At 37.0% G+C, this 26981-nt stretch overlaps 1 protein-coding gene across 1 annotated transcript; it reads left to right on the top strand.

The window, feature by feature from the left end:
- The first annotated feature begins 2333 nt into the window (after positions 1-2333).
- LOC137410164 (uncharacterized) lies at positions 2334-18295 on the top strand. The gene is made up of 4 exons (XM_068095750.1): positions 2334-2341; positions 5149-5265; positions 17449-17631; positions 18208-18295. Exons 1-4 carry the CDS (start codon positions 2334-2336, stop codon positions 18293-18295), a joined length of 396 nt encoding a protein of 131 aa, XP_067951851.1.
- Positions 18296-26981: the final 8686 nt, after the last annotated feature.

Raw genomic sequence — 26981 nt, 5'->3', positions numbered from 1 at the left:
CTTTGATAAAACTAACTGAATACTCTTCCATTGGCTACACTAATTTTTTTCACAGCAGTTTTTTTGTATTTTAAGCATTTCTTTGCTATTTTCTTCAAGCTTCAATAACAAAATTACTTTTGAGATTGACATTTTTAAATATTCTCATTGTATGAATCCCCAGTGTTTTCACAAAGTATTTATTATTCTTAGACAATTTTATATATAGCAAGTTGGCACTTGCTCTCTATCAGAGAGCCACCTGTTCAGCTGTTAATATACGTTAACAATTCAAGTATTCAATGGTGCAACAGTGATGCAGCAGAGTAACAATAGTGCTTGCAGATGGGAGCTGTTTTTAATATGTTCCTAACATATCAATTTCAAAACTGTCAAAAAGAATTCCAAAACAAATTTATAGCCTGCTCTTTCATACAGCTAGTGACACTTTTTGATTGTTCTAGTCTAAAATGATAACTCATCTAATAGCACACTTCTGGATAGTTTCTAGCATATCTACTAAGGGTTTTTTATATGGCGACCATAACTGACAGGTGCATTCAAAAATTAGCTTCACAACTTTTGAATAAAGTGTGAAGCACAATTTGTCAAAAAAACAGCAGTTGGCTGACTTCCGATTTGGTCTCTTCATTATTAACTCCCCATATAAGGGAATATAGCAACAAACTATAAGTAATCAGCAACCTATAGATGTAAATTTCAATGTCTGTTGTTGGTTTTTCATTCGTCCAGCCATAGTAATAGCTTTTGGAATGAAAATCTGCTTTGGAATGGATTTGAAACTACTAGACCAAGCTAATTTGCTATACAATAGCATAATTGTGGTCATATTCCTTACATCAGTTAAAATAGGCACTCTTGAAGCACATGCAAAAATACTAATGGTTACTAGTGCCTAACTGTATTACTAGAGTTCATTCATTACATGTTAGCTAATGAATATTAAGCTGGCTTCAGACATAGCTGTTGTTATAGTAATGATTTAGACAAGCTTAAGTTACCAGCGTGAGTTACTTAAATTCATTGGGTAATTATTTTATCACCCATGAAGCATCGTACACACAGCTAGTCTAATATTAAAAATCTTGCAATGTGAATAAACACCTGTTACAAACCAAGATAACAAATATTTTTTGTTAAAGGTTGACTTGCAACAAAATTTACATTACAGTTATTTGGTATCAAAAGGTTTACCATGTCTCACTCTGCTGTGCTGTAGGTGCAAAATATGTGGAAATGTGATTACAAGGTCTTAAAAGTTCAAAAACAAGCAGTTAAACACAGCCAACACAAATACGTAAATTGTGGCCATAGGTTGGAATCTCTTCCCAAAACGACTCCAGTTAACCTTAGTTGAACACGATGTGCTTCCTTTTACACTTTGACGCAAACTCATTAGTAAAAATATATTTGCAATTATACTTCACACATTCAATAAAACCATGTCTATTGTCCTTACGCGTCTATTTCATCGTCATTGTAATGCTGTTATTTTGATCACTGATATCTCAAAGCCTACGATAAAAATTAGTTTAATTTTTTAGTTTTAGTTCAAAGGAATGCATATCATCCATTGATAAACATGACAAGCCTGTTGGTCATCCGTGATAGTCGAAACATGCTGCAGAAATCGTTCTCGCTATTTGACCGGAAGTATGTGGATATGATCAGATTACGACTAGATGATTAGACCAAGCTGAAACGAAACTGTAAAGTAGCGAGCATCTATATTTGATAAGGGATTTTCAGTAAAACCCAAAGTGTTTAGGATAAATTAATGCTACAAAAATTTTCTATGGAGCTTTTTAATGGCCTTTCAATTCAGTGGATAACAGCATGTGCATCAAAAAATTACCCCATTGAAATGAGTACGTCATTGAAATAAAGGTATTCCAAACTACGGCGCTTTTGTGATGGCTGTGATTAACTGTTTGCTTTGTAGCTTTGAAGAGCTTATAATTACAGTTCTACCTTTTTTGCACCTACCAAACAGCAGAGTAAGACATAGTGAACCTTCTGATACAAAATAATTGTTATATGAATTTTGTCGCAAGTCAATCTTTAAGACTAAAACACATCGGCTCTTATTAAGTAAAGGACAAAACTTAATACTTGATAGAATCTCTGACTGTTCAGTTGCTAAAAATCTAAACTAAATAGCATATAGACAACATGTTTAAGCAAAAATATACATATTGAATTGCTATCGGTATTTCTATAGTAAAAGGCTCTTGGTATTTCTATAGTAAAAAGGTATTGGTATTTCATAGTGAAAAGCCCTTGGTATTTCCAATGCCAAAGGTGGCCTGCAAGTTTCATTCCTCCTCAAAAATATGACAAGGTAAGTTAGTATGAGACAAAATAGAGAACATCAAGATCATAACTAACGTGTTCCAAAAGGTGTTAGTCGTGATAACATAGACATAAAGAACATGTATAACTAAGCATCTACTCCCATCCCTAAAGACACTCATGTCAAGAGCTTCCCTACAATTCGATATACAATTCTATTGATACAGCCATACAGTAATTGAGTTATACTGGCTGTTGCACTAAACCATGAAATCATATTAGCAGTGAGTTTTTGGAAAAATAAAATCACATGGTCATCCAAAGTTAGAGAAAGTAGCTAGCTGTGAAAAGCTTCTGCTATACAAAGAAAAAAACATTTAAGGATCTCTGAGCTTAGCTACCGTAGATAAGCTCAGAGTTAGTCAGGTTAGTAAGGTTTGTTATCAATGATCCCCCATGTTTACATTAGGTTGCTGTGATTTGAAAAAAACCAGCAACTTTTAGATAATAACAGGAAATTATCCTGAACTGCACCAGCGTTCACATTGCTCAAGCAAGCGTCATCTTTGACAAGTCACTATGTTGGCGATACTGTAAATTGCATCAGCATCACAATGCACTGGCAAGTATCATCTTCAATATGTGAGTAAGTCAGCAATGTTTTGAATTACACCAACTTGGCTTGTTTTTTCCAAGAGTTTACCACCTTGCACCAGCAGAACAGTTGCGTCTCCTTGGTATTTTCAACTTGTCAGGAAAGAAGTGGTATTTTCCCTTTAAAGCCAGCAGTAGGTTTAGAGTTGCGATATCTGTAAACAGAGGGTCAAGGATCAGACAACCTCTTTTAGCTCGCTAACCAAAATCCTCTCGATTTTCTATGGGGATATTTGTATTTAGCACAAAAAACTTGACGGAAAATAGCTAACTTGGTTTGGCGAGCAAAAATTCTTTGAAACTTGGTTGCCCAGTTTAATCTATATGGTAACAGGTTTTGCAAACTAGACATGCTCTGCAAGACATTGATGGAAAGCCAATCGATCATCATTCTCAAAGAAAACAAGAAATCAAGATTATGTTAAACTAACAACTAGTCTAGGTGCTGTTGAGTCAGCCACTTGTACCAAGTATAAACAGACAGGTATTTGATACAATATAATATGATGACTAAGGGTTTTCTGCAAGTTTTGATTTACTCTGGTTAAAAGAACTAAGGCTCGTAGCAAAAAATGTCATGTTTGAGAATAATTGAATAGCTGGGACGATGGAAAATGACTGATCAACAATTTTTTCTGCTGTAGCGATTGGTTCATTAGAACCCGACGGCGATGCCTTGACCTAAGCCTATTTTATGGTACTGAATATCCTATCTTCTCTAAAGAGCAACAAAAGTTCTATTCAAAGGAAGGCTGAAAATATTTGGGATATAATATGAAACCTCTATTTGAGCCCTATGGCGCTGTATTTTTCCAACCCTTTCACTCTAGTAGATGGACTTTTTTAAGACCATCGCTCATTTTAAAGAGTTTGTAAGCTAGAATTATTTCTCAATTTTAAGGTTTACTACAGTAGGATTGGATATACACAACTTCCTTTGTACAGTTCTGCATGACAACCACCCAGCAATAAAGTATCAAACACATATTTCACATAATGGTTCCTAGCATAATAATAGATGGTTCTAGATTGCAAGACAAGTAACTAGGATAATAGCCTTTTACCACCTAATGAAATAAGTTTGGACAGTGAGCTAGATTGGTTTACCAGAAACAAAGAAATAATAACGTGATTGTACTTGTAACCCTGGAGTTTGGCTGCGTGTGTGTGTTTTATTTCATCAACTAGTAAAAATATAGCATTTAGTGAAATATATATAGTTACAAAAATGATTAAAACAAAAATATAAATGAAAGCGTGATTCGTACATATTAAGATATGATAAGGTCTACATGCCCAGTAGCATGTGCTACATCATGATTCTAAAATAACACACCATTAGTTTAATTGCATGCAGCTACTACAGTACAAAACTATGCTGTTTGTTCTGGTTCTTCTCACACTACTTAGACCACAAGTCAACCATTTATAAGCTATGTATAGCCTATCCACAGCCTATTTTCTAACCGGGTCGAAAAATAACTAATGGCCTCTAACAGAACTTTAGCTTGCAATGAATGACACACTGATTGACATTTTTGATAAGGAAGCATCCGAATTTGACAAAGCTAAAAAGCTTCTTATTCTCAGCAACAAGATCTTTACTCTAAACTGTTTGTTTTTCTTGTTTTAACAAATTTAATTTGTTACAACAGAAAGTATAAACTCTGAGTAGACATACTCAGAGTTTCAGTATGATTCCGTGTTCTGCAATCATCATGTTTCTTTGGTTATCTCTATGACATCACTTCGTTGAAACAGTGTAAAAACATTTTACTGTGTTTGATATCTGATTTTTTATTGAGTTGTGCGCGCTTAGAGTTTCAGTATAATATACAGTTAAAAAAGAATTGTGCTGTTCTAAACGCTGTCACAGTCAATGAAATGTTGTTAATATGGTTGAGGATCATTTGACCCGCTTGTATATGCAAGGTTAAAAATGCTGACTCTCTGAGTGTGAACTCTTGCCACTGGTTGAGAATCAGCTAACAGTTGGCAGTTGAATAGATTCACTGCTTCTGATGCCAACAGTTTTTTGCTGTTACAAGGATAGTTTAGTACTATAAACTTACATGTTTTTGTTTGGCAAACTGTTTGCAAGTCATTAAAAAATAGAGAATGCTAAAGTTAGTAGAGGAAATAACTCATAGCACACCGTCCGTCAGTTGGGTATAAGCTGGTTTTATCCATTTGCCCTTCTAGTGACCTGCGTGAGATTCCAGATAGTCAGGAAGTGTTTGCTCATACATGTACTGGCCAAAGTATCATTATTGAAGTGATGGAGTATGAGGAATCAGAAGATGATGATCAGGCACTCAGGTTGGAGTCGTGTTTCCTTTTTCCTAAGTTACATTTGTTCTCTCTCTTCGCTCTCTTTCCCCATGCCTCACCTTACTGTTATTCCTCACCCTGTTACTTCTTTCTTCATCTACTTACTCTTTTTTTCTTCGCTTTCCCTCTTCATTCTCTCTTTATGATCTCTTTTTTTCTTTACACTCTCATACCTTGCTCTCTGTCCTTGTTCTCTCCCTTCACTCCAATCTCCCATAATTTCATTTCTTCTTGTTCTGATCTCGCAATCTTTCCATCTTCAGTCTCTCCTCTATTTTTACAAATTCACGTATTTCTATCTATTTTCTTTTTGCATTGCTTTTCTTTTTAGTTAGTAGGTATGAGCCTTTCATATTTGTACTGTTTTTTGCGCGTATCTTCCATCATAAATGGTCAACCCACATTGATGTTGGCGTTAGACGAAATGATATTCATATATTCTTATTGTGTTTTCTCATACACCTTTTCAATTAACTTATTTTGAAATGCTAGATTGAACATACTAGTGTATATTTAGGTTGCTATGACTCGAGCTACCCATTTCAAACATGTCCTTCAGTGTGTTTGTCAGACACTAATTTACTGGCTATGCTGAGAATGTACATTACTTACTATTTCTTTCACTCTCCTTTAGGATATACATGTACTTCAAAGAATTAGTCAACACAATAATGCAGATGTGAGTGTCAACAGTCTTTGTAACCAGCCTCTAGAGTTGTCTTCTTTATCTGTCTCTTGGTATGTACAGCAATTTATGCCTCAGCTTAATAAAGATCTTTTTTTCTTAAAATGTCACAATGTTTAACAACATTTGAAGTTGTTTGGCGTATCTAGCATCCTCATGCTATTTATAACTGAACTTTGATATATTTACTGTTGGTGCACGACGATACTGTGGTCACAAAATAAAGATTTGAACCACATTAGCCTGCAAAAAAACAACAATTAAATAGGCTAATCACTTTCATGATAGGCTTGTTTATGTATAGCAAAAAAGATGTTTTTGGGCAAGCTATGTATAATTGGGTGCATTAAAAATGGAAACCTCTTACAACATTTGTTTAGGAAGCTCAAACCTGTAATCTGGGAAAAAGCAATGGAGATCAATTTTTGCAAGGTCATTTTTAATTAGTTGAGTTGTTTGTCATCTACAATATATATAATTAAAAAACCATCATTAGCATTTGTCAATTATCTAAGCTACTTCTCGCGCGCAACTGTGCCAAATGATTAAAAATTTGTCAAGGAACTTGTTTCCAATTAAAATTAAGCTATTTTCCCTTAACCATTTTCCCAAAATTTGTAACCACTCACCATGATCTCTACTAAATAGAAGAGAGCACTCTTTGAGAAGCCTGGTGTGAGATATCAAAACCCATCCAGATCACGTCACAAAAGTACCTAGAAAAGTAACTGAACCATCACATGTAGCGGTGCACTAAACATGGTAACACTATGTAAGAAAACAACTAAATATCACTTCATAAATACCTATAACCAGAGAGAAACATATTAACAAGCAAACAGTGACTATCCTACTAATTGTGTGAAGGTATATAACCACTCACCATGATCTCTACTAAATGGAAGAGAGCACTGTTTGATAAGTCTGGCGTGAGGAATCAAAACATAATCAGATCGCATCACAAAAGTACCTGGAAAGGTAACTGAACCATCACATGTAGCGGTGCACTAAACATGGTAACACTATGTAAGAAAACAACTAAATATCACTTTGTAAATACATATAACCAGAGTGAAACAGATTAACAAGCAAACAGTGATTATCCTACTGACTATGTGAAGGTATCTAACCACTCACCATGATCTCTACTAAATAGAAGAGATCACTCCTTGATAAGCCTGGTCTGAGGCATCAAAACCCATTCAGATCACGTCACAAAAGTACCTGGAATGGTAACAGAACCATCAAATGTAGCACTGCACTAAACATGGTAACACTATGTAAGAAAACAACTAAATATCATTTCATAAATACCTATAACTAGAGTGAAACATATTAACAAGCAAACAGTGACTATCCTACTAATTGTGTGAAGGTATATAACCACTCACCATGATCTCTACTAAATGGAAGAGAGTACTCCTTGATGAACCTGGTGTGAGGCATCAAACTCATTAAAATCACGTCACAAAAGTACCTGGAAAGGTAACTGAACCATCACACGTAGCACTGCAATAAACATGGTAACACTATGTAAGAAAACAACTAAATATCACTTTATAAATTTCTATGGCCAGAGTGAAATATATTAACAAGCAAACAGTGACTATCCGACTGAATATGTGAATGTATATAACCACTCACCAAGACCTCTACTAAATGGATAAGAGCACTGTTTAATAAGACTGGTATGAGGCATCAAAACCTATTCGGATCACGTCACAAAAGTATCTGGGAAGGTAACTGAGCCATAACATGGGGCGGTGCACTAAACATGGTAACAATATGTAAGAGAACAACTAAATATCACTTTATAGATCCATATAACCAGAGTAAAACATATTAACAAGCAAACAGTGATTATCTTACTGATTATGTGAAGGTAACTAACCGCTCACCATGATCTCTACTGAATGGAAGTGAGCAAGCACTGTTTGATAAGTTTGGCGTGAGGAATCAAAACTCATTCAGATCACGTCACAAAAATACATAGAAAGGTAACTGAACCATCACATGTAGCAGTGCACTAAACATGGTAACAATATGCAAGAGAACAACTAAATATCACTTTATAGATATATATAAAAAAAGTATAACATATTAACAAGCAAACAGTGATTCTCCTTCTGATTATATGAAAGTAACTAACCGCTCACCATGATCTTTACTCAATGGAAGAGAGCACTGTTTGATAAAATTGGTGTGAGGAATCAAAACCCATTCAGATCACGCCACAAAAGTACCTGGAAGGGTAACTGAACCATCACATGTAGCGGTGCACTAAACATGGTAACAATATGTAAGAGAACAACTAAATATCACTTTATAGATCCATATAACCAGAGTAAAACAGAGTACTGGGTGTTATTATAACACCCAGTATAAAAAACACCCAGAGTACTGGGTGTTATTATATACAACAAAAAGCAATAATGAAAGGAAAAGATTATATGTTTATATCTCTCACCCTGCAATAGGAGAAATACAATATTTGCCAATATTAGAAGTAAATTGCACTGATATCAATAGCATGACCAATATTATTAATATAGTAATAGTATAAAACCAATGCACAATTTTGTTTACATTTCAAAACGTCATAGCTAGCAATATCAAGAAGTTGTGATATTTATATATATTTTTAGAAATTCTGTACTACGTAGTCATTGTTCTGTAGTCATCTAAACTTATAATTAAATATTGTAATAACCTCATAAGGATAGTTAGAAAAAAAATCATCGCCATTTCCTTTACTTACACTGCGTTGGACATCAGCTAGAATACTAAAGCGTTCAAGACTGTCTAAAATATCAGTTACTTTGAAATTGGCATAAATGAAACTTTCATGAAATGATTTCAGTACTCCTACGTTAATTACAAAAACCTTCGACATTTCGACAATGCTATAGACTAATGAGATGTGCACATTATTTTTCCGTGAAATGCGCACAACTTAATCGTTCTATTCTCTGTTGCTAGGCGTTTCAATTTCCAGTCTTAACTTTTATTGAACCAAACTTGTCAAGCGTTTTGAAAAGAATTTCAGCCAAACTAATTTGTCTATTTGTGTATAACCCGTTCAGATGGGTAAGTTTTAAGATAATTTCGACAATTTACAAAGACTTGGTAATATATTTGAATAGGTTTATATGTGTTTTGTATTGCTATTATACTTTAACAACTCTACAAAATGATTTTAAAAATTGTTGATGAGATTTTGAAACAAGAGTTGCGACGTTAATAATGAATAATTTTCGTAAGTTGTGTGCACATGCATTTATCATTAAAACTCTCAAATCAAACTTCGCTTCCGCTCGTTTGGTCGGGGGGGGGGGGGGAGATAAGTAATTTGATATATCAGTATGACTGGAGACATTGAGGTCAAGGACCTAATCACTAATCAAGTCTTCTGTTTACCGCTATTAATAGCAGCTGATTTTATAAATAGAGGCTGTTAATTGGTTATTCACCTACTTAATATCTGCCATATATTTCTCCATTCAAAATAATCTTCCCTTGAATTAAATTTACTCTTTTATCTATTAATGTTAGCGTGTTTAGCACATTACCAAAAATTTAAAAACTTTGAATGAAATGTTCGTATGTCATCAAGAAACTACTGTATTGAGTGATCTCTGCTACTTTTGTATTCTGGCATCTCACCTGAACATTCTCCTTCTGTTCTGTCACACAGGTTACAGATGAACTTTTTACATTTCTCACAGGCTTTTATCAGCTACTCGTTTTTGTTATCTTTACAGAAAGCTTTTTGGTATTTGCCTGCTGTCTGTTCAAATTCTTTCATAGATATGAACTTGTGACCTCCTCGGAAATATCTATCATGCAGCTGAAAAATTGACAAGTACTCGCATCACTCTATGACAGTAATAATAGATGAATGAACCAGCCTATCATTAGAGAGCGCTGAATTAGTGACTCATCAATCAGACACAAGTGGTAGTCAATTACTGTACCAAGGACTATGTATGTTAATTTGACAACTACTGCATGTGACTGTTCTCATTGGTACACTGCCAATTAAGAAGCAATAACAAGTCTTCTGAGAAACAGTATTACAAATTAACTTACATCAGAATTTTTATTACACAAAGTAATAAGTTCTATCAATACTTTCAAGCTATGAAACTAAACAGAAATATTTGCGATGTGCAAAACATGGAATGGAAACAGCTGTGACACTATATATATTTATTAAAGTTGTTCAGTTGTGGAACTTGATATTACGTTCAAAATCCTTACTCTTGGAAGCAGAGCAAACGCTTACACGTTTTAAACACATGACTTTTGACAATAGCTAGTTTTAAAGAAAATTAAGTTTTAAAGAAAATTCTTTAGAGTGAACTTCCAAGATGTACACACAAACTGGTCAGTGTTGATCTATACCCACTTCCTACATCTAGCAGCTAGCCAATATGTGAGCTTCCATGATGCTAGTAATTTGTGAGTCTGCGTCATTTTTGAGTGACAAATAGCAAAAAGTCAAGCGAGTTTTAGTAGCTGAAATTTTTTATCAAAGGTTTCGTGCTTTCTGAAGAAAGATATTTCACTTGCAAATTCCGCGTAAGAATATGCCAGGCAAGCTTATCCATTTTCATCATTTTCGCAATTGAGTTGTTCCAATTTGGACTCGGGCAGTTTCATGTGCTCCAACTCAGAATATAACTTTCAGACATAATACTTATGCTTTTAAACTGTATACCTCAACACTCCATTCAGGGACAAAGAGGCATTTACATTACTGTCTCTGATAAACAAACCTGATTTACAAAAGCTCATTGACAGAAAGTTTCAGACGAACCAAGAGATTGTTAGAAGTTTAGCAGAGCTGCTCATCAGGAGAACAAGCTACGAGCAGCTTTAAAACGAATAAAAAGTGCTAAAGCAATGAAGAATTCCTTTTTTAAAGTGTCCGAGTTAATATACGACATGTGAATATTTATTGTAACACTCATCACGGAGTAACTTAAAGTGTGCATCATCTACAAAGTGAAAATCTAGTTAAAGGTTGACTTGCAACAAAATTCACATTACAGTTATTTGATATACCAAAAGGTTCACCATGTCTTACTCTGTTGCGTTGTGTGTTGGTTCCTGCGACCAACACGTAAAGGCGACTGGGTCGGCTTACTCTACCGGTCTGCATTCACCCCTCTCAGGGGCTGTGTAGTGGTTTCCCGTGACCAACACGCAAAGACGACTAGGTCGGCTTACTCCACCGGTCAATATTAACCACCCCACACAAGGGATTGCGCCCAGAGAGGTTTTATACTAGGTCGACAAGGTCGACCGGAGGTCGACGAGGTCGACTGTGTTTTTATGAGTCTATCCCCACAGCACAGTCCATAGACTAGGTCTTTGGAGATAGCTATATGCCGGGGTGGTTCTGGTATCACGCAAGGTAGCAGAAAGAGTATGGTTCCAAATGCACTGCATGTATTGAACGAACATAAAGAGCCGAGGCCCTGTCCTAAGTACATCAAATTATGCAAATGAGATGCTAAGACCAGTCTCCCTTAGGGGCGTGGCTACAAAAAGATAAAAAGGGAACATAACTCCAGTTAGAAACTGTACAAGAAGGATAGAAACTTGGTGTTCCACCACAGTTGTAGTGCCCAAAAGTGTAGAAATGTGATTACAAGCTCTAAAAATCTCAAAAACGAAAAGCCAGTGTAAATTGGAATCTTTTTATTTCTCCGACGTAGTCATGATAGTTTGGTTATTGTCTTGTGGCGCGATTTTCTCACGTGAATTGAAAGACTAATAACAAGCTCAATAAAAACTTATCGTAGCACTAGTATATGACAAACACTTCGGGTTTTACCAAAGACCCCGTATCAACTATAGATGCTCGCTACTTTACAGTTTTGTTTCGGCTTGAACTAATTGTCGAGTCGTAATCTGATCATGTGACCCAATACTTTGAAAATAATTTTTGCAGCACTTTCAATTATCACAGTTGACCAACAGGCTCGTCATGCTCATCAGACAATGATATGTACGCCTTTGAGCTAAAGTTAAAAAGGTTAACAAATTTTTATGATTCGTTACAAGAGATCAGTGCTAAATCTGACAACATTACAATGAGGATGAAACAGAAGTGTAATAACAATAGACATGGTTTTATTGAATGCGTGAAGTATATTTGTGAAAATATTTTGACATATAAGGTTGCATGACAGTGTAAACAAAAACCATCTACCACAGCTATGTCATATTGAGCCGTTTTGGCAAGAGAATCCAAACTTCAGTGATCTCGTGTGGCTGCAATTAACTGTTCCTTTTTTGGCTTTCGAGAGCTTGTAATCACATTTCCACATATTTTGCACCTCCAGTGCAACAGAGTAAGCCATGGTGAATCTTTTCATATTAAATAACTGTAATGTGAATTTTGTTACAAGTCAACCTTTAATTAAGCAAAAAGAGTTTTGAATTAGTTAGTATCACACATGATTGCACTGTAATGTATTTTTGTGTCTAGTTTCCTCATAAACTGCAAGTATTATCAACAGACTCATTTGATTATCATTATGAAATAAAAAACCTGTTAGTATTCAGTACAAGAGCTATTCTACAGAACTAAACAATCCCAATTTTCAATTACCATAATTATTGCAGGTCTACCATAAACTATTCACTCACTGAGTGTCAGTGTGTGGTACAGCACGTAACTTAAAGTGTGATCTACTGCCATATGTGTAGCAGTTACAAAAATGTTTCTCAAACAGTAACTTGATGATAACAAATAGTTATGACCCATGATAGTGGTTACTGCCTATAATATTCCATTCGCTCGCCTTCTATTTGAACACAGGTAAATGTAATTTTCAAGTTTAGTTACCAAACCTCAACTCTGTCCACACTAACAGGAGTTTGATTCATTGTTTAGAGTAAAATTGAATATATTAACATAATGTGTAATTATAATTGCTTGAAGCTATTAAACAGTATCAGGACATTTTAAATAAATGACAATATACCTCAAGGTCATCATTGCAAACTTTCTCTCCACAGTCTACACAGAAGTTGTATGCTGTATTATTACATGTCGGTCTATCACAGGCCACTGTTGTTGGATGCTCTGACTCATGAAACATCGCAATCAGCAGACTCTGAATGTCAAGCTTCTTGTACACCTTTGCTAAATATATATGCAGTCAAATTTCAAGATGTATCACACCGACTAGTGCCAGCTATAGCATGTAAGTTGGTGTAAATTCGGAATATATATTAACTATAGCATCTCATAACTATAGTTATGAGATATGAAGTTATTATGCGCTGTAATGGACTCTATTGAATCATATTTACTTCTTGAGCATAGATAGAAATTGTCAGATTACCAGAGTGAAAGTAGCTTTTCCTATAACAGACCAATAAGGTGAGAGCATGTTTTTACTATTACCTACAGTACTTATTGATGGACATTTGCAAATTCAATCACAGAAAGCCTCAGATACTAGATAAAAGTTTCCATCTTCTTTCATACAGCTTTGCTGTTAGGTATTACCATGGTACATGGTAAAAGGGATGAAGTAAAGCTATGTGGTGATATATTCTATTGAATATTCTATTAGGTTTGCGACCTTGTTGAATATTCTATTGGCTCACTTTCAAACAATACTTCAGTACTTTTGCTATTCAAGTGAGTGTAAATATCTAAAAATTACATTGACTACATATTACAAGGTTTTACTTACTGGCAGGTTTCACATCTAACACCTTTATGTATCTTGTACTTTGCCTCTAAACACGGGGTGCAGCTGATACGACCACATGGTAAGACACGAGGTTCTGTCAGCTTTGGTAGCTTTCCCCAACAGTGAGAACACTCTTCTTCTTTGTCAAATGTTGTGGCTGATGCCATTTTGAGAGGGAATGATATTTACTTGTTCTAACTGCTGATTGGCTGTCGTTATGAACTGTGTGCTTGACACTTAACTCTATATTCTTATCAGTAATAGATAAGGAATTGATTAGTATTCCATATTTGGTGATTACAATTCGTAATCAGTGACGATGATGTGTAGATGCCACCTACTTAATTTCTATTTAGTCAAGGTCATCTCCTTTAAGGGTCAGCAACAGGAAGCCGACTAAGTGCAGAGCCAGTAGTGAACTGGGTGGTGAACTTGGTGGTGAGATAATGTTCATTAGAAACGAGGCAGAATAAGCATAAGGTGTGTTCAAACTAAGAAGCGGTAAGTCATATCTAAACATTTAAAAAGTTTGGACATTAAAAATTGACTACTACACAGTTATAACCCAGTAATAGCACAGTAAATAATAACGCAAATTCTTTCAGATTTATTCACAAACACTGACAAAACATTTGAAAAGTTCGCCTATACTCTGGAACATGCAATGCTAGCAACATAACAAGTTTTCTATTGGTCAAGTCATCCTTCGGATAGAAAAAGTTGCAGTGAACCAGAGTCTAAATTCGAGATATTGCCTGAACAATTTAAAGTTGAAGAAAAAGAAATCTGAAAGAGGGGAGGGTTGACCGTATTGTAAAAGCATAGGGCCAACTGAAAGGTAAAAGCGGAAGGTCGACTGTAAAGTAAAAGTGAAGGGTCGACTGTAATGCAAAAGCTCACATAATGCAAATACTGATCAACCCCAGAGCTCTATGTCAGCTATTTGTAGCCTTATCACTATTTTATGGTATCACAGGTGGTATATACCTTATTCTGTGCCATGTATGCAACAAAATACCTTATATTGCTATATCAGCTTCATCAAACTAATAAATCATGCCTAACACTTTCTTACTGAAAGTGAAAATGTTTAAGATTGTTGATTTGAGTAACAGAAGGATTTTATGTTATTAGCTATATATAAACATGGATTCATGATGTACTAATTCTATGGCCTCTTGTTTACATTAGAACTTTTACTTGGCTTAAGAATATTAGAAGAGCTATTTCAACAGAGAAAATTTACTAAGACTCGGTTATGATGTGCATTATAAAAACAATATGGTGACAGCACATTCGTATCTAATGCTAAAACTAGTGTTTCGTTAAATCACTAAGGTATTCTTTCCTTTGCAGTATGAAAGAAATGAGTTTAGAAATGATCATGCATCTAAACCTTGACTTGTTAAAGTGATGTGTACAAAAAATATCACTACACAGACTTGACCTATGTAAGTATGAGGTCCCTAACAGTATTAGAAGTCAGAGATAGCTGGTTTCAGTCACACTCCATAAGAGGAAAAAACTGCCTCGACCTAATCTTATTCAAGTTCTAAAGTGTTTGGTAAGAGACCAAGACATACATGTAGTTAAACAGATCTGAATAAAAAATAACTTCAGGATAAACTGACTTCTCTAAGCTGCCACCCAAACTAGCTAGCTAGTACGTCATTTTTTACTACCTAGTATTGAGAAGTAGGGTTTATATTAAACCCCCAGTCACATAACACCCTGTAGATTAGAAGCTATTAACAACTTCACTATGTACAAATCTCGGAAATAGTGTCTGAACTTCCAAAAAGTGATAAGGTGTAGCAAAAATCTGGGCTGGATGAGAATATGCTTCACCATCATATAATCTATGGCCTTGACCCTGTAGAAACTTACTCATGTTTATACTAGTCATTTTGTCACAAATTCTTTATCTCAATCCTCTTACACGAAAATATAGGATTTTAATCAATGGGTTGTGATGCGCTCAGCTATATCTGCACCAGGATAATCCTGACAATGAGTATTTGATAGGCACAGGCATCATGAATAGTTTTGATAATATGCAAGAATGAGCAATGATGACTTTACCATTCGAGATATAGTTTTTGTTGTCGTAATTTTGATGATTACATGATATAGTAATCATCGTTGATCTAAATGACAATCACATGCTCATCCCACTTACAAAGGAGTCTAAATGGTTGTTACAATGATGAGAGTACAAAGTGGTGTATGATAACTGAGTGGAGTTTCTATACCTTAGACATGAGCACTAGTAATAATGTATCATTCCTGCTGTAACCTGAGTCTTGTTTGTAAACTATGATAACTTACCACTTACTGTGTAACAAATATATTTAATAACTACTAAAGTGTTTGCTTCTAGCAGCTTTGAAGCTAATTCAAAACATACAATCACAGAATAGTCAGAGACTGATGAGTGTCATGCGCAAAAAAATGTTGGAAATGTCACACAAAATAAATTTCAGTAATAAACCATCTAGCATATAATAATGAATCTAAATTAATATCGGTGTTTGTCTGATTGTTGGTCACTGAGTTTTGTGTCAAGTTATAGCGATACAGTTGTAGGAGCGAAAAATCTACATCGCACTGAATTTGAACTCCGATCCTCCAAGATTACAAGCAGAAATTCTCTTTACTAGGCTAAGCGGCTAAATAGCTAAACATAGTAATAATCGTGGTCATATTCATTACTTAATTATAAATTACTTATTCATGACACGTAACGATCACAAACTGGCTGCATGGCTCTTATAATAGTAAATATTTAGACAAGTTTATGTTACTCAAAATAGTCATCTTGCTTATTTTGACATTGGCTAATTAGTCAACTTAGCCAGAACTGACTACGTGACCTGTCACTTTTTATAAGCTGGCACTGTAATATACATGTATGTACTAGCAACACTACTACTGTATCAACACTGCACACTCTGCACTAGGTAATACCACAAACACTGGTTATTATGTATGAATAAAGAGTTGTACTGTGTTTATACGGTACACTGCACGTTCGACTTACACTCCGCTGTTACTCGACATAAGAAAGAGCGTACATATATGTACTTCCTGTTGCACGCATAAAGCTAGCATTATGAAGGAAGATTTGACAACTCATCGATTGCATAATGAGTTTTCTATGAAATATTTACAAATATGTGTTACATGAAGACCCAACGCACCAGGTTTCATCTTGCATGCAAGCGCAACAACAGCAACAACAGCAACAACAGCACCTTGCTATGCTACGTGCCATCAGATAGCATTATTCCAGCTGTTACTCTAGAATGGAGTCAACTTTTGTAAAGTAACAAAAACAATAGTTTTACATTTTTATGCTACAAGACGTATTCAGGCTACGCGTTAGCAACTAGAATTTATTATATATAAACATAACCGATGGCAAGAAACAAAACAGATTAAATATTTCACTAGATACTAACAGAAAACGACTAGATTTTGTACAGTACATGGCTAAGCCAAGGTTTAGATAGGTAAATGTTTGCTAGATCGTGAAATGATACGCTGCAGCGAAAGGTCTACCCATTCAGATTTTGTGAATCAGCTGCTACATCAAAATGCTTGTTCTTGATGTCAAAGTGAAGCTCAGAATGTGCTTCCAAACGTCATAGAAACAGAATTTTGATATCGACTCCAAAACTAATTTTTGAGCATAAGAATTGATACCGATCGATATGACAAAACTGTAACCGATGATTTACAGAATAACAAAAAAGGTATCGATTTCAGGTATGCAAGCAAAGTTTCTCGAATCTTTCAAGAGAATGTTCCCAACCAACCGCGAGAGAAAGTCAACCTTACCAATCCTATCTTCAACTGCTTGTTTGTAGTTGCTGTTGACTTACTTCAGCAGTTGGTCAATTCGCTACTCAACCTTTTCAAGAGTATGAAACTGAGCAACTGCGAAAGAAAGTAAACCTTACCGATTCCCTTTTCAATTTCAGCTCTTTATGCCACTGTCTCTGTTGCTCAGTAGTTTTGCAACATGCTGTTGATCTACTTTGGCAGATGGATGAAAATAATCTCAACTCTTTCAAGAGATTGTTCCTAACCAACTGCAAAAGAAAGTCAACCTTACCAATACTATCTTCAACTTCTGCTCTTTATGCCGCTGTCTCTGTTGCTCAGTAGTTCTGCGAGGTGCTGTTGACTTACTGCTACAGACAATTAGCCTTTTTTTCAAATATTTCAAAACAAAAAGGCCAATGACCTACAGCAGGAAGTAAACCATACCATGCTATTGACTTATTCGGTCTTGACTGATTCTCCTTATCTTCAATCTCTGCTCATCTCGCATGCAACTATTTCTTCTTACCTACAACCCAACCAAAATAAGTTTGCACTCTATATACTTTAATCTTACTGCTATTGAATACTACTATGTATAATACTCTAACTAGCATTTTGCTATACCTCTGAATTAGACACCAAATCTTCCGGCCGCATAGGTTACTCCTTCTTTATGCCGCTGTCTTTGTTGTTTTGTAGTTCTGCGACGTACTTTCGACTTCCTCTGGCTGCCACTGACGATCTTTCTCTTCAATCTGTCCTCATCTTTGGCATCTGCATGCAGTAATGACTTCTCACCTACAAGCAGACCGAAACACTTTTGTACCCTAAATACTTCAGTTCTAACACCATTGAAGACCATCACAGCCATCGTCAAACCCACTGTCACTGCACGCTTACCATACCACTGGGTCTTTGGGCAGCGTCACCAGATTTTCCCATTCAAGCATTCGTTCGCATTCTGAGTACTCACATTCGCACACCGCTCCAACAATCTCTCGTCTGACAATCATTTGTATACAAGATCATACTCAACATCGCAATCGGCAAGTCAGGTTTCGAAGGCAACATGCTGAGATTCTTATACCAGCACTAGCTATCACGAGGGCAATAATCATGCCGCGGATGCGAGTAATCATACGTGATGTGATACAGCGCGGCAGAAATTGCTTTTTTCATTCCGTCAATGTCGCCTGAATTCTGAATGATGGCGTTGCGATAATAAGACTGCAAATCTCGCATCAATGTGTCTGCAAGCTTGCCTTTACCGGAAATAGGCGTCAACGTCTTTTTATATGAAACGTTGAGATTTTTCAAGTGAGTCCTCAAACGTTTAGCAACATGATTTATACACTCTTCCTTCTTGACACTGACATCACCGTATACGTTTAGACTACACACCACATCATACGCTAAACTGTCACCATCACCAAGAAAAGCAGTATATCGTAAAGGCCCTGTTGTAGATCTCTGCCAGATGATCTTTGCTGCGTCTCTCCATAGCACCGCTTGAGCCCCCATGGTTCTTCTTGCAAGCATCTTGGTGTTTCTTCCAGAACTCATTGTAATCACTGTCATCCTTCTTCGGTCCTTTCTCACATACCTGGCAGTAGTTTGACATCACTTCAAAGTCTACAACATATCCAGTAAGAACATCTATAACAACAAATACACCATTGTGTGAACTATTTCCACGCTTCTGCCATGTACCGTCATAACTTACAGCTATATCTACAGTATCTACATCAACATCAGTCCTACGTTCCTCAAGCTTTAGATGCTCTTCCTTTACAATAATCCTAATGATTCTAAAATGCTCCTCTAAAGCTTTAGTGCATGCAGTAGTTAACTTATCTAACTTAGTGTAGTATGCACAAGAAGTAGTAGGCTGAGGTAAATTTAGATCTGAAATAAAGCTACACGCCTGTGCATATCCTACCCCGTTACTCTTACAAGAATAAACATCATTGATATCATAAGCCCTACCAATTACCACACTCGGGGATGTGTGCTGCGACATAATTGTGGCCTCACAATCTTGACAAACTACTTCAAATAAACTAGACATACCGTAGACATTAGCATTCTCAACTAACCCTACATTCGTACTAGAACAGGTGTAACAAACTATATAAGATACTATGCTATTTAGAAATTCCAAACTAACTACCCTATAGCTGCCTGCACAGACACTGCTTGCGGCAGCATCACCAGAAAGAATGTCGGCACTAGCATAAATAGGGTGGCCAGCAGTATATTCCCTGAAGGTCTCCAGCTTGCGCTTGGACGCAGCAACTGGAGTAGCAGCAGAAACTGGAACAGCAGCAGAATCTGTAGCAGCAGCAAAATCTGAAGCAGCAGCAGAATCTGAATCAGCACAAACTGGAGCATAAAATGTTGATGGTGCTGGTGACAGAAGAGATGTGCTCGGCGGTGTTGTGGCGGCATCAATTTTCTAGAAATAAAAAAAATAATGATGCTTAGGAATTATCGGTTACGGATAATTAATTTTTTTGCTGAGCCTTCACATTTATCTTGAGTTCATATTCGGCCATGTAGACAACATAAACAGCATACTGAAGCACCATAGCTAACTTCACTACTGATAGAAGCGCTAATAGGAAATCCCCAACACGAATGTTTTGTAGCGAATAGCATAACACCAACTAGGTATTATCGATACATAACCAACATTTTATATTTGATACTGTTGAATTCTTTGGTTTAGCCTAATGAAATAGATAGACGCTGAAAAGATATCTAGTAACTAATTAAAACTAGTCATAGCGACAAAAAATTGAATCGAAATAAATAAAAAATAGCAAGACGAGAATACTAACATCATCATCCGTTTTTTTAGATGAAAGACTCTTTTCTTTTTCTTCTTGCCGTATGAACTGGGTGTATATGTCTTCACCATCTTTTAATTCGAAATAGCAACTTGTAATAATGTGTGAGAGTTTTAGAAACGCGTACGTTTGGGTCTTCGGTCAAAGACAAAAGGAATGAGCTTATCAATGGCTTCGCAATGTTTACAATCGCTACCTACATCCGCACCGCGGCATTCCATTGATCAATTTTAATTATGCGTTGATTTCATTTGATAAGAAAAAAGCAGCTCCGACGCAAATCAAACTAGCAGGTTTCACTTGCTTCAAGGTTATTCTTTTGGCGGGAATAAAAAGGCTCTCACTCTTTATTGGTTGATTGAAAGTGAATATTATCAATACGATTGAAAAGATCACGTGTTGAGCTTTTGCTTGGTGTATAGATTTCATTTGATAACGGCCGATAAGGAGCCATTTATTATGCCAATAAACAGGTCGTAAGGGTTGCATTTTTTGCGGTTTTCTTGCGGTTTGGTTTATTACAGGGTCGCAATAAAAGGCTTATTTGTATAGTTTGCATTAGTTTCTGTCAATAAAATGCATACCTGTTGAAAGAGCACATTCTACTGCTTACAGTACTTCATAAATCTGCAATTTTAGAAAATTTGACAAAAAGTCAATGATTTTGTACAAAATTGCCATTACATTACATTGGTTGGATAGAAGACTGCCCATAAAGTACATCTAGTGATTCCACCTGCCATAAAGAGATACCAGATTGGTCACTCTCTATGAGAATAACAAGTCCTTAGCTGTAAATGAGTCAGACAGGCTGATTTTCAGTATGTTGGGAGAATACAGAAAGTAGATTAATGTTCTAAGGAAACTAAACAATCAAACAAGGATTTAATATTTGTTTCAAACAAATTTATACCAAATGTTAATTGTATATTAGATCTCTTTTAACAAAGGTAATTCATTATAGAAAACCCATTGATAAAGGAATTCATCGTTAAATAGGTCCATCTCATCCTCACTCGGCAATATGGTGCCGTTATATTTGTTCCTCTTTTACACATTAAATTCCTATTCACTGCTTTGGTAGTATATTAAAGTATCATATTAAATATGAGAACTTGTTTAGTAGTATGAATTAAGTAATTAAGTAATTAAACTCAATTAAAAATTGATTATGTTATTCTTCTAGTTCAGAATCTCATATCAATCAGAGTGAATGTGTAAACATTGTCTATGTGAGGAAGTCTATGAAACAAAGCTCCACCTACCTGGTGGTGTGACCTGTTTAGTTGATGAAGGTACTCATTAGTGAAATGTAAATGCAAAAACATGAGAGCAAACCAGCATCCTTTGATTTGAACCACAGCAGCCATTTTTATAGCTACCTGGATAATCAGAATTATTTCAAATAAAAACTAAGAAATAAATTATTTCAACTAAATAATAGGATGATTATGTTAGTCTTTTAGTTCTGAATCACATATCAAACAGAATGCATGTGTAAACAATGTCTATGTAAATAAGTCTATGAAACTAAGCTCCACCTACCTGGTGGTGTGACCTGTTCCATCAATGCAGGTACTTATGAGTGAGATGCCAAGCCAGGAGAGCAACACAGTAGAGTTGGCAGTATCCCTTAGTTTAAACCACGGCAGCCATCTTTCTCGAATATCATCTGTCCACAGCTAAAGGACAAGTTGAAGAGATGCATTAGTTTCAAAAAATCGGTATTTGTTCTACCTACAAGGGAAGATAAATACTCTGTAGCATTTGAAGAATACGATAGCAAAATACAAGTTGATCAAAAGTAGGTCTATGTATGAAAGAACCTGTCTGCCGAGAGGGTGGGTAGCCATGCTACAACATCCCACAAAGATTATGGGTTAAATATTAGTTACCCTAGGACATAGTTACCCTACAATTCGCTAATATTTAGTTTCGTGAGTAGCATACAGAGTAAAGTATTACTGCAACTTAACTTCGCAGCGCTGGAGAGTGCGAAAATATAGTGATGTGAAAATAAAAGCAGTGGAACAAACAATTAGATTCCACAAGTTCAGTTCACTGCAGGCCTGTATTCACTAGTTGCAAGTTGGGGTGGCTAATGTTAGGCGACTGGTTATGAACACCTGGGGGTGTGGAGGGGGCGGTGTAAGCCACCAACAGGTTTTTCTTAAGTAGGGCCTCAGCCGGGCCTATTGTGTTAGGTTTTAAAAAAAATTATCGGAAAATATCAACATTTTTCTATCTTTTTGAGATTTGTTTTGTTTTAGGTGACGTAATTGACGAGACGTCTTTAAATTGAAATAGGCAAAACTTGACCGCAGTTGAAACGCTCAGAAAAAAGACATCTTTTTCTTTTGAGCGTTTTAACAAAGATCAATTTTGCCGATTTTATTTTAAGTTTATACGGAGATTTCCACGCTTTCGATGGAACATGGCCAAACGGATGTTTGGTAAAATTGATGTTTTGCAAACCTTTATAAAGATCGCGAACAAGAATATTTTGCCACTGATGAGGATAATAATGATGCCTAAGAACTACTGAAAGGTGATGTTTGTCTGTATGGCTTCGAATGAAGTGATATTCTACAGCGATAAAAACAGTTTCCATAGCCGTTGGGCAAATAACTTTTCGAATAAACGGGGTTGAGGTCGAGTTATCTGAAGCATTTTATCATTGCGTGGGAATGGACCAAACAAATCCGTTCGAGTTAACCTTGTGTTTGAGATGAAATGTTACATTTTATTTGAGGGTGAGTTATCCGAGTTTGACTGTACTTAGCCGCAGAAAGTTCCTAAAAAGTTGGAATGGCTCAGCCGGCCAGCCGCCCCAGGGAATACGGGCCTGGTTCATCGATAAGAAAAACATTTCAATTTGGGAACTGTGAATAATTGCGGGTAATTGTGAACTGCAGGTAGAATGGCGTCGGCGAGGTCGATAATGCAATTTGATCGCTTGCTGCCATTTGTTTCTTGGACTATCAATGAACAAAGCTATTTAATTTCGCGTTTTCGCTCATTCGTTATGATAGTTTAGTTTAGCACATTAAATTTTCGCGGGAGGATGACTCCGCGAAAACACGAAGGTTAGATGTGGTGAATACATAAATGTCCTAGGGTATATAGGTCTGACTACAAGATTAATCCATCCAATCACAGAGGCTGTTGTAAGACTACCATGTGGACATATCTAGAAAAGATTTTGTTTTACAAAAGGTCACTAGTCTGCAGTATGCCAATAAGATGGCAATTTGCCAGATTTAACAAGTTCTTCCATAAGCCTGGTTCCCATATCGATTGCAAGACTCCGGCAGTAACACGCCCAGCAAATCGCTTGCGCCGCTCGCTCGCATCTGTTCACATAAAGCCACATCATTAATAATATCGTAAACATAATTGCGTTATCAAATAAAATACTCCAATGCCGTTTCTATAATGGTGACCTGTACCCGTACAGTGCATTTCGGGAAAGTTTTGCCTGCGGTCTTTGGCGAAATTTGAGCAGTGCAAAACTATTGCGATGCCGCCGGCAACTACCGGCCGTACCCGGCGCGTAAATTCCCATTTCACCGCTAATAGCCTGCGGTACTGATGGGGTGCTTTGCGACGTATATGGGAACCAGGCTTTACTGAATTACTTGGGACCACCAAAGTTGTTCACAGTGTCACAGTTGTTCACAACAAGTCAGTTAGTTTTACCATAGTAACTATGGCACGGTTGGATATTCACATCTAGTTGAATGCTAAGGGGAGGGGTTGATGATGATACCCAGCTATGATCATGATACCATGTGACCCGTTATGATTTTGATACCACGTGACCAGCTAAGCCGTGATACCATATGGCCAGGTATGCCCGTTATACCATGTGACCAGCAATGACTACCAAAGCATTCGACTAGCTATAACCATGATAGCTTGTGACCAGCTGTGATCATGATACCGTGTGACTAGGTAGGGGAGTTATACCATGTTACCAGCTATAAAAATTATATCCTGTGAGCAGCTATGAATGTGATACGATGTGACCAGCTGTGACTGTTATACCAAGTGACCCGCTATGACTGCAATGTGCTCGACAGTCAGTGTTGTATTGTAGTTGTTGTATTGTATTATCACAATAAGTCTTGTATCACAGAAAACACAGCTAACAGGTAAGAAGCACATAAAGGAACTGACTTAGTTAGCAAGCCCATAGCTATGGGTTATTAGACAATTATGCTATTATAGCACAGCTAAAAGAAAGCTGACTGCACAGCTAATATGTAACACATCTCCCTCACTATTCTGAGTTTATGGTTAGTCATGACCTTGTTAGAACTTAGAACTGTCATAGTAATCAGGTCGTCTTCTATTACGAGTAGGATATCTGGGACTTTGTACTGGCCTCTCATCAGGTACAGATTGGGCAGGTTGGATGTTAAGATCATTTGAAGCTGTGATGATATTGTCATTGGTCGATGTATCATTAACTTGAAGTCTAGCTTGTAGCTGATTGGCATGTCGTCTCCATACACCACGGTCTGTTCGCACAGCATACAGTATGTTACCCAGCTTGTTAATTATCGTTCCAGGTATCCACTTAGGTCCAGAGCTATAGTTCCTTGCATAAACCAAAGAGTCTACATCATACCGTGATGATGTAGAAGATGCTTGACCTGGTGAAAGAGTTTTCTTGTTCTGAATTGGTTTCAGCAAGGTCAGAGTATTTCTCGGCTGTCGTCCATGTAGAACTTCAGCAGGTGATTTCCAGTTCAAAGAGGGATGAGGTAAACATCTGTAAGTGGTTAAAAACAGTTGTAGGGCAGTCTTGATTTTCTCCCCTCCTGCACAATTCTTCTCTACAGATTGCTTAAGAGTCTGGACAAATCTCTCCGCTTCTCCATTCGATGCAGGATGGAATGCGGGAGATGTTATATGTTTAATGCCATGCATGGTGCAGAACTGGTCAAATTCATTTGACACGAATTGTGGGCCGTTGTCTGTAACAATAGTCCGAGGAAGACCTTCATGTACAAAGATCTGTCGTAGCACGCCAATTGTGTCCTTAGAAGTAGTTTTTCCTACATCTAGCATAGCAACGTACGGATGTCGGGAATGTGCATCTACACAAACCAACCACATCTGACCTTTAAAAGGTCCTGCATAATCCAAATGAATTCGTTCCCATGGTAGTTGGGTGGACGGCCAACTTTGGTAAGTCTTGGCTGGGTCATTAGCACAGATTCGGCAAGGTTCACAAGCTTTGATTAGCTGTTCTATGTCTGCATTGATGCTAGGCCACCATGCGTATCGACGAGCAAGCTGTTTTACTCTTTCTACACCCCAGTGTGATGTATGCAGCAAGTCTAACACTTTACTCTTCAGAGCCTGTGGAATGACAACTCTAGTAGTGCCATCACGTTGCAAAAGCACAGCCTCCCCATGAACAAAAAGAGACTCCCTCATATTCCAATATGGCCGCAAATGTTCATAGCTAGCTGTAAGCTTACTGGGCCAAAGGCCATTCAGTATCCACTCTTTCACTATCTGTAGTGATGTGTCTTTCATGGTTTCTTGTTTAACAGCCTCATCGTCAAGGGGACCATGATCGAGCTCCTCTTGTATAGTGTGTGAGACCTCAATGCTCTCCTTCTCTTCATCATGGTCAAACTTCGGGTCTGCCCCTATAGGTAACCTGGACAAGCCATCTGCATTGCCGTGCTGTGCTGTAGGTTTGTACCTGATGTCATACTGATAAGCCATCAGTGTGAGGGCCCATCTCTGCAGTCGCTGAGCTGTTAAAACGGGGATATTCTTTTCTGGTGAAAACATGGCAACCAGGGGTTTATGATCAGTAATGAGCGTGAAACGTCTCCCATATAGATACTGTCTAAACTTAGTCACTCCATAGATGATAGAAAGCGCTTCTTTCTCTATCTGTGAGTAATTCTTTTGGTGCACGCTCAATGTCTTTGATGCATGTGCTAGTGGTCTTTCAGCTCCATTTTCCTCTTGTAGGAGTACTGCCCCAATTCCATAGTTAGATGCGTCTGTTGCTAGAACCAGCGGTTTACTCTGGTCAAAATGGGTAAGTTTGGTAGCCTTGATGACACTTTCTTTAAGAACATGGAAGGCCTTGTCACACTCGTCAGTCCAGTCAAACTCGACATTTTCACGAAGAAACTTGTAGAGGGGGGCTGCTTTGCTAGACAGGTCAGCAATGTATGAGCCATAATAGTTGATCTTGCCCAAAAACGCCTGTAGCTGTTGTAAGTTCTGTTGTCGTGGAAGCTGTTCAATAGCCTCTATTGCAGAATTCGAGGGAGTCTTGCCGTTCTTGTCTATTATGTGACCTAGGTATTCAACAGCATTCTTAAAGAACTCGCATTTCTCTCTTTGTATGCGGAGCCCATACTCCTGTAGTCTAGCTAAGAGTTTGTCGAGGTTAGACCAGTGCTCACTCTCACTGCTACCAGTGACAATCAGATCATCCAAGTATGCTGCAACTCCAGGTAAGTCAGCAATCATTGAGTCCATGCATCGCTGAAACTGTGCAGGGCTTGATGCCAATCCAAAACACATCCTGTTGTAGCGAAACAAACCACATTGAGTGTTGATGACACACAACTTCTTTGCATTATC

This window comes from Watersipora subatra, unplaced genomic scaffold, assembly GCF_963576615.1.
Source record: "Watersipora subatra unplaced genomic scaffold, tzWatSuba1.1 SCAFFOLD_33, whole genome shotgun sequence".
NCBI lineage: Eukaryota > Metazoa > Bryozoa > Gymnolaemata > Cheilostomatida > Watersiporidae > Watersipora > Watersipora subatra.
Note: the sequence above shows the minus strand (reverse complement) of the source record. Positions and strands in the feature narration are given on the sequence as shown.

Coding starts and splice junctions, on each gene's coding strand:
- LOC137410164 (XM_068095750.1), top strand. Junction 5,266..17,448: donor GATGATGATCAGGCACTCAG/GTTGGAGTCGTG, acceptor TATCGATTTCAG/GTATGCAAGCAAAGTTTCTC. Junction 17,632..18,207: donor CTGAGCAACTGCGAAAGAAA/GTAAACCTTACC, acceptor GTTGTTTTGTAG/TTCTGCGACGTACTTTCGAC.